Genomic DNA, 9,773 nt, shown 5'->3' with positions numbered 1-9,773 from the left:
TTGCTATCTGCATTTTTACAAAAAAGCTTGCCAACCCCTATTACCAAACATTTTCACTTTAAAAAAAGAAAAACTCTTTAAATTTTGCTTGAATTATAAGAATATAAGTATTATTCTAGTTTCTATTCACCACAAAGTTACATACTTTGGCCCTCAGTGGTTGATGAGAATTTCTTTGGAATACTCTGGATCTCAACACTATTTGTACCATTGTTTCTATGGCTTCTTTAAAAAGTGAACATAGTTCTACAAGGGGCTTTAGAAAAAAGCCTACTTGTAGATGAGGGACATTATCGACTTAATTGACTCACTGAAATAATCAACCAGTTCTACTGACTGTTGCTCTGAGATACCATGTTTACTTCTCTTGAAAACAGGTTTATGGAACCAAGGAGTCAGGGGAAGTTGTTGACAATAAGAGCAAGCACTGCCTCAATATAAATGTCAAGTTTATTTACTCACATTTATAAACAACAACAAAAAACTCCTTTAATGCTAGAAATTCCCCAATTTTTAAGATTAAAAGCCAAGATGGCTTTCAAGACTATGGAATCCATTTTTTTCAGATAATATGCAACTTTGTTAGCTTTTTTCCTTTTATGAACCAAACACATTTTTACCTACACTTCTAAGGTGCTGGAGAGCAACCAACCACCAGAGCAGTGTGATAAATGGGGATGATTCAGATTACAAGACTTACCTTTCTGTGACTTTCTTAAAAATAGGGAAACACATGTATCCTGCACTACTGATGGTATTTTTATGCTTGATTTACATAGGATACAAATTTCTCTTGTTAACTAGTTTTCTGTATTAAAATATGAAATATCTGTTCTCAAAGTGAACATTAGATTTTAGTACTATTTAAGAGAAAAATTAAACCAAGCTACTATACATGATTTAGGAAAAAAAATGTTTTTCAAGGAAATGTAGAAATATTTTAATTTACATATCACATTACAGTTACTCAATATGGTGTCAAAAGTCCACAATTACACATTCATAAAAATTCCATACATCATCCTCAGAATAATCAGCTTCTATACAAAGATTTACAGTTGTCCAATGTATGTAATTCTTCCTCAGTGTGCTACAGAGTTTAGAGGTTCTGCTCGAATATTCCCCAAGTCAAGTGCAGAATCTGTCTCTTCATCAATTTCTCCAATGACTGCACTGTAGTTATTTAAGGAAAGAAAAAAAATCAGTTAAAACAATCTCATTTCTAAATAAAACTGAAAGGACACGGTAAAAACTACTTAAGGTAAAAGGCAAATATAGTGTCCACGAAGTAGTGAATTGTACATTTAAGTCACAAGTTACTTCAAGAAATAATCCGAAGGCAACATTATTACAGAAGCCACTATTAAAGGACAAAATGCATACAGTGTGATTGGATCATGAGTCTTTAAAGGAAAAAGACACATATCAGATAGGTATGGTATAAACCCCCACAAATTCCAATCCTATGACTTCAACTCAACAATTCAATCCAGGGACTGTGCTGCAGATGATCACAAAATCACTACTAAATTAGCAAATAAAAGTGTCTATTTGTCTACTGGAGTAACTTCAATGAACTAAATCCACATACACTCACACACAAACACAACATCCATTAGTTTCCTTTTCAGGATTTTGCAGTTATTCAATTTAAATCCAAGACCAAAAAGTACAGTTCTTCACATATAAAGATAACAGTAGCAATGGGTACTCAGATATCATAGCAAATGATTTTTTGATGTGATTGGCTAATGTTAAAGCCAGCAAATCTTTCCTGGATTTAATTCTACCATAATATCTATAATATTAATTTCATTAATACCATTAATACCAAGCCATGGCTCTCCAGCTGGATACCTAAACTGTTATAGCCTCACCACGGAACATGTATAAAACATTATTCCATAATAAACTGGTTGTTTAAATTAGTTTGGCATTAATAAGAGTAAATTCTATAGGCGAATACTTGTAACACAGAATTTTCCCAAGTGTGCTTTAAGCTATAGAAAGCCTCCAGCTCTCTAATAAATGAGAAGTACCCAACTCTGTGAAAATATATTATGTTTTCTCAACATAAAACAAATCAAAGATCTCAATTCCACCTTAAAAAATTTAGTATCATTTAAAATCTTTAGGGAGGACAGAAGAGAACTGGTACATGTTTTTTAAAAAGGGCTCTCCAAAGGAAAAGGGGGAGGCAGCTCTGCACTGTTTACTTATATCCATAGTGCAAATACTCCCGCTGTGGTCAGTTTCAAGCTACCACCACCAAGATATCAATCAACCAGCTTGCAAAATTCCTGAAAATGTAAAAATCTGCTTCCCTGAACCACTCCAGCATACCACTGAATCTATAACAAGGTTTAAACTTTTTTAATTCAAGTCCAAAAAAGTTTGCTTTTTAATTTTTTTAAATCAAAGTAGGAGAAAGTTTCTTAAAATCAATTATTAGGGAAAACCCCAATATAAGTAATCACTATTATTCTGGTCAGGGGGACTGGTCCCCACTAAATGCTTTGCCTTTCTCTCGTTTTTTTGTTTTCTTTTTTTTTTTACAGCTCACTTTATAACTTCATACCTAAAATTCACCTCTTTAGAATATCTTATATACCCCCAAACTTTTTATTAAAGATCAAATAATTTATCTATCTAAAGGTGACTTTCTTAAGATAATTTAAATGAATATTCTTTCACTTTCTATATCCTATTTGTCTTCCAAAGCAATGTTAGATGTGCGACAGATCTCCCAGCTACATTTTAATTCTATACCTAGAAAATGATTCAACAATATTCTAGCCTCTCTAACTATACTAGCCACATGGGACTATTAAAAGTAATTAAATTAAATTCCTTAATCACACCATTTCTCAAGCACTCAATAGCCACAGATGGCTAGTACCCTACCAGTAGACAATGCAGATACATACTTCCATCATGACCACAAGTTCTATTGGACAGTATTACTCTAAACTTCCAGACTTTTCTTAAATTACTACCACAAAAATAGGTCTTCTCAAACTGCCATATCGGTATGTCACAAGTTCACTGATTTTTACAGCATGAACACGGGGCATCTTCAGTGTTCCAATTATACTAAAAACTTAGTAAATAATGGGTAAGTACTTATTGTAAATTCAATGCTCTTAAAACATGAATTATTTAAAATTGTTCACACAAAAGATTCTGAAGGCATCTTCAAACCCTAGCTTTAGACTCTAGAAATGTATTTTATATTGCTCTAAAATTAGGGGTATTTGGGGGCGCCTAGGTGGCTCAGTGAGTTAAGCCTCTGCTTTTGGCTCCGGTCATGATCTCAGGGTTCTGGGATCGAGCACTGCATCAGGCTCTGCTCACTGGTGAGCCCGCTTTTCCCATTCTCTCTGCCTACTTGTGATCTCTGTCAAATAAATAAAAATAAAATCTTTTAAAAAAATAAAAAATAAAATTAGGGGTATATAAAATTAGGGGTATATAAAAATAAAATTAGGGGTCCAATTTTTAAAAAGCCTCTCTAGTGAAGTATTCGGTGTAAGGGAGGGCCCTTTCTGGACCTGATCTAGGCCCCTTAACTATCAGAAACATGGACCAATCTTAGATAAAAATCTCTTTCCCAGATAGCAAGCAGTCTACATCTGTAGTGTATTTAACCTGCCTTTAAAAATAGACATATTTTACTTACACATTGTCACCTCTTACGATGTATAACCCCAGCACCACTTGTTCTACTCCCTGTGAAGAGCTGAACACTCGTTCATGGCTTTCATCCAAAATCAAATTAATGGTCTGGTCAAACCCTTTCAGTGTTCCCTGTAAAGAAAACATTCAAGAGAAAAAAAGACAAATATTGTGGTTTACCTGAATATGTAAATTCAATGACACAAAAATTTTAGTTGCCAGGTATACCAACAGAGTACTTGTTTTTTATTTTTAATTAATTATCTTAGAGTACTTCTTACTTCTTTATAACCAACAGTATCCAGGGAAACAAAACTTACCTCTTGGTTTTCTGAGATGGGGGAAAAAAATCACCGTAGTCTGACTAGTGTGTAAGAGTTGTTCAGTTATGAAGGACACCTATGTACCAGTGTAAGGAGGTAGCGTAAAAGCCCACACAGTCCAGGAGATAACACTGGACAAAGACTAAAACAAATGAAACTTAAGGGGTACTATATAAACATATAAAAAGGGAAAGAACATATATAGCCACAGGAACGTAAAGAGTCACTTCACGCTACACCCTAGTTCTAGGCCCTGTGCTAACCACACTGCACACATTATCTCAAATAGTTTTTATTCTTTGAGGTACATACTACTTACTCCCACTTCATAGAAGAAAATTGAGGCACAGAGAGGTTAAGTAATCTCTCAAGGTTTCATGAGTAGAAAGTAGTAGAGCTTGGAGTTGAACCACAAAAGGCTAGCTTCAGGCCCAGACCACTGAACTACTATTATACTGTTAGGAATAAAAAGTATAATTTACCATTCTCCAGAGATTCAAATCAGTCCCATAAACATAAACCAACTTCAACTGGTAGTAACAGCTAACACTTAATGAGTACTTACTATCTGCCAGTGTTCTATGGGCCTTGCATTTATTTACTTAATCTTCCCAAAATCCAGTAAGGTAGATACAAATATCATGGCAATTATTAGAACCAGAACTTGAAGGAAATATTCGGAGAAAATTTTATGGAAGAATCTTGGTTTTGAATAAAAGAAGATATGGGTCTAGCACAACATAGTAGCTCAGATGCTATTTAAGTTTCTGAAGAAATATCAACATATTAGTTTTGGTTAATTCTCTGAAGCTCATTATTAAACTGTTTCATGTTTTGAAAATCAAAATATGTAAAATCAGAGTACAATAATGACAAAATGATAACCTAAAATTTGGAAGAGAAACAAAATACAGGGTATTCACTAATTAGAGTTGTTAACATACCCAGACATAGCCTCTTGACATGATTTTATACGTAACTATTCTATCAACTGAGCCATGTGTCAATAAAATACTGAAATACTGAACTTCAGTACTCAAAATGCTCTTTTAAAATCATTTTCTTTCCTATGTAAAGTTAAATTCTCAAAGTTTTTTATCAATCCTGTTAAAAATAGGAAAATTTTTAGTTTGAGATTTTCACAAAATACAAAACCATCTGCAAATATATGTTAATAGTAATAGAGGTCTTTAAGTGTTAAGATGGGATAAAAATATTTCAAACTGTCCTTATTTGACAAAATACACTAAGGTGCCTAAAAAGAAAAGACTGTTCTCTTGACTAAGAAGGAAGCAAGGCGACACCTTTAGCTTTGGAGTCAAGTGGAATTTAAAACCCAGTTTGGTTCTGCCACTTACTATCTAAGTGACTCTGGGAAAGTGATTCACTTTTTTCTGAGCCTGGTTCCTAACCTCGAATTCAAGGATAATTCTTCACAGAGTTACTGAAGATTAAATGATATAATACATGTAAAGTTCCTGGTACATGATACACATTTAAATAAATGGCTAAGTCTAACACTCTGATAATAGCCATTATGGACCCACTGAGAAAAATGACAAAAATTAAATAGAGCAAAAGAAACAAAAACAACTGCAGATGGAAAAACAAGAGATTAAAATATATGAATTACACACAGAAAATAAAGTTTAACAGCTTTAAAATTGTTTTTGAAAGCAAGCAATGTATGAGTTATAAGTGAAGAAATAAGTAAGTAGCCAAAAATCATGAAATAAATTCCTCAGGTCAGGAACAGATCAAGGAGAGAATCCAAGAATTTTCTAGAATTAAAAGGGGGGCGGTCTGTGATACAAGGACAAATGAGATGAAATAAAAGAGTCAATCATCACAATTTGTCCTACAGAAAACAGAGGTCCTAAGCCTATAGATACTGAATATATATTAACACCATACAAGCCCTAAATGTTCATTATTCTACCTATGTAGTATCTATCATGAAGTTTCTAAGATGCATACACAAAATTTCAAAAAAACTATAATTCACATAGTGAATGCCAGAGCACTGAATGGGGAAGGAAATTAAAAACTGAAGAGGAAGATAAATATAAAATACAAGCAAATGTCTGAAGACTAGACTAGAAGATCTCTGAGGACAGAATCTATTATCCATCCTGGCTCCTAGAAGCTTTCTATGTAAATTACACCAACATCTATCAGTGAAGAAAATATGGATCAGCAGCTATTTATCAAAAAGAGAGCTGAACCATAACAAAACTGCAATGCAGGTGTACTGTGAGGCCTAGGCATTAGAGATCAGAAGTTTTACATAAAAATTTACAACCAATAAGCTTACAAGGAGAGAATGAATATGCTTATTACTTACCACAATCATTCTTCCATCAGAAGTTATAACTGCAACAGTTCCTGATAACTGAATTAAGGAAAGCATTCTCAGGGAATGAAAATGAAAACCTGGGATCTCCTGAGGAAATGGTTTTGAATTACTAGGAAAAAGGTGACAGAATTAAGACATAACTACTTAACACAGCACTACATTAACAACGTATCTTTAAGTTTTTAACTTCCTCAAAATTTGTAGTAACTACACAATTAAAACAGGGAAAAACAGAAAAAGAAAATCCCTTTATGTGATCTGTTGTTTTCCAGTCTCAAAACAGCGGAGATGTCTGGTACGTTCACTGGAGAAATACTTCCCATAGGGCTTGGAGCAAGACATTTACCACTTTCCCAGACCTGATCCTTTATCTCTAAAAGGAAAACTGATTCATCAATACTGAATGCTTTCAAGCGTGCTGAGACACTTTCTTCCAGGACCTGGCCTCTGGAATTCAAAAAAGAAGCTATAGTCCATGTCAAAGGTGCCAATATGCTTGCACAATTAAGCATCTAATATTTCACTTTTGTTCCAAATTCATACATGAGAGCAATGTAGTGTTTCTGTCCTGAGATTTTAAAATGGTTAATACTTCTATAGGGTACATTAAGACTCCACACGGGGTTTTACAAGCGGTTTGCTCTTCATGAGTATCAACTACAACAGCAAGCATTAATTTCATTCTATCAACAAAGAAGTTGAGACTTCACGTGGTAAAGGGGCAGAAGTCCAACTTGTGCACCATCTTTAAAGTTTTTGGTATCTTCCAACAATAAGCCAAGCCTATGAATAAAACAAATTCTTGGATTGCAAGACCCTCCTCGCCGCTAGGACGACTGCTGATCTTATTCCCAAACGTGAACGTATAGGCCCTAGGGTAGTACAGAGAAATAGAGAGCTGATTTCTATAGGGAAAGGGAAAAGTTCGTAATAATCACATTGTTCTGTTTTGTTTTAGGTTAAAATTAAATGGCGCCTTGGGCCCCCAGAAGCGGCGGGCTCCAGCCCCGGGAGCGGGACTGGCGGGTCCCATACTCTTAAGCCCCTCATCCGCACCCAGCCCAGGCCCCGCAGTGGCCGGGTATCCCAACCGCCCGCCGACCCCGGCTCCCGGTCTCTCCAGCACCAGCCCTCTCCAGTGCGGACGCGGGCTTCGCCATGGCCTCGGCTGTAGCCCGCGGCAGCCGGCCGGAGGATACGGTTGATGTAGTTCTCCAAGGCGGACGTCATGATGCTCTGCCCGGCAGCTCCGAACAACGCAGGAACACTAGCGCCAACTGCAGCTAGAAAGGCCCGCCAGGAACCGGCAGCGGCTCCCGCCCACTGGCGGCAGCACATATCGCGAGAGTTACAGCGTCGCAGCGAGCCAGTGAGAGATGGAGAGAAACCGGCCAACCACACTTGAGAGGCCCAGCGCTGGCGAGTGAATGCGCGTGCGTAGTGTGTTTCCGCTGTTTTTCCGGTCTGCGATCTCAGCCGCCCCGAGTGACAAAAGCGAGCAGGAGGCTGAAGGGAGGAGGAAGGTGCTGGAAGGTGGGGGAGCGAGTTTTCTAGTGGAGTGAAAGTGTGGTAGAAGTTACTGGCGGAAAAGGTTGAGAGAAGACAGGGAAGGCGGGAGAAAACGAAACAAGGTGCTTTCATCTCAAGTAGAGGACTGTTCTCATAGGAAATGTGGGTGTAGGGAAGTGGGGTATGATCCTGGGTTTTCTGCGGTACGGGCCGAAAATTCTACAAACTCAGTGGGCCAGCCCAAAGTTATGCTCATTGCAACGATATGGTATACATCTCTGGAGAGCACGACAGTAAAAAGCACGTTCGCATATTGTGCATTTGCCTCAAAACAAACATACAAACAAACAAACAAAACCCCAAAACAACAACAACAACAAAAAAAAAAACCCGCCTCCCTTTTACCATGCCACAAAGTCTCTCTGTCCTCAGGAGGAAATTAGTAAATAAAAGGTCTGCTGCAGCGCCTGGGAAAGGACTGATGGAGGAAGAGGCGTCCCGATAAGTCCCAGACTGGGTTTTAGACTTGGCTCTGCTAATGAATTATGTGAGTGCCCTTGCGCAAGTCACAGCAACTTACCTGGGCCTCTGTTTCCTTTTGTCCTGTCACAGGTATTATTTTGGATATTACCATATATTACTAGAAAACATCACTCTCATTTTACTGTAACTTAACAATTGAAGTCAGGAAAGGATCTATATATAAAATAGCAACGAGAGCTATTCTTTTTACAAAAACTCTTTATGGTTTTAGTTAGGCTTGTGATTTCTTAACTGAAGAATTGTGGGTTTGAAATAACTTGCAGTGTGAGTAGTTTTCTTCTGAAAAGTAAAGCTTCTGTTTTCATTACAGCCTACCCACAAAATTACCTACAGATCACTCCTAAATGGTTATTAATATTTTACATACTGAAAGTTACTCTGACCTGTTTGAAACCACATATAGTTAGGAATTAGGGATTATTTTTAGGTGGGAAAACGAAAGTATCTTTCATAAATGAAAAAAGATACTGTGTGATTTGCAAATGTTACACATTGAAATAAAAGAAAAAGTACTAATTAGTGATAAATGAGGTATCATTTGAAGTTTTTTAAAAAAAGTAATGTGCTATGTTTTTAAAATGAATAATAATAGTCCATGTCGTTTTTCACTGCTGGAGTGCTTATGTCTCAAAATGTTTATTAACATTATATAGGAACTTACAGAATTAATTTTAGTATAGGTATATCACAAGTTTATGACCTTGTGTAGTTGCCATTAAATTAATATACGAGATAAATAGCAGATGTCTAGTGTTTATGGAGCATCACAAAAATCTTGTTGGTTTGAAATTTTTTTTCCACAAGCCTAACAGTGCTATATTTTCTGTAGTCCCTAAGGATCACAGAGGCTGAGAGAAAGCCTATGGATAAAGAAAAGTCTAGTTAGTAAGACAAAAAAAAATGAGTTACATCCAGATGACCTTGGGAATACATGGGCATAGAGAGTTCAACACCTCATAAAGGTAAATTAAGTTCGAACAAAGGAAAAGGATATATATATATATATATATATATATATATATATATAAACTAAAGCATACAGTGAGACCTTTAGTTTTAGTCAAAACCTCTCAAAGTGCTACTCATTTAAATGATACCCTACTGCTGTTAAAAAGAGTCAACCAAAGAATGCTGGAGTAGAGACTCATTTTTATCCCATTAGTTCTGAATCTAAACTTTAAGCAGAAAAGTAAATTTTGCTTTCATATTTAGTTCATTTAAGACTAGTCGAATAGTGTATATATCTGTAGCCCAGTCTTGAGCCTCGCCCTATTAATAATCCAATTGCCTGTATCTAGAACAACAGTCAAGATTTATCAAGAAAAGGACAGAAAAGGGATAGAAAGGAGAATCTGTAGATGTGACAT

General features: G+C 36.2%; 1 protein-coding gene across 1 annotated transcript; it reads right to left on the bottom strand.

Annotated features, from left to right (window-relative positions):
- Positions 1-432: 432 nt before the first annotated feature.
- On the bottom strand, positions 433-7,707 carry LSM8 (LSM8 homolog, U6 small nuclear RNA associated). The gene is made up of 4 exons (XM_059171673.1): positions 7,554-7,707; positions 6,343-6,383; positions 3,680-3,807; positions 433-1,173 (listed from the first exon to the last, which is right to left on the bottom strand). The coding sequence occupies exons 1-4, from the start codon at positions 7,690-7,692 to the stop codon at positions 1,083-1,085; spliced, it is 399 nt and encodes a 132-aa protein (XP_059027656.1). The 5' UTR covers positions 7,693-7,707; the 3' UTR covers positions 433-1,082.
- Positions 7,708-9,773: the final 2,066 nt, after the last annotated feature.

The sequence above is a fragment of the Mustela lutreola genome, chromosome 4 (assembly GCF_030435805.1).
Source record: "Mustela lutreola isolate mMusLut2 chromosome 4, mMusLut2.pri, whole genome shotgun sequence".
In the NCBI taxonomy this organism is placed as follows: Eukaryota; Metazoa; Chordata; class Mammalia; order Carnivora; family Mustelidae; genus Mustela; species Mustela lutreola.
The sequence above is the reverse complement of the archived record's forward strand: the minus strand, read 5'-3'. Positions and strand labels throughout refer to the sequence as shown.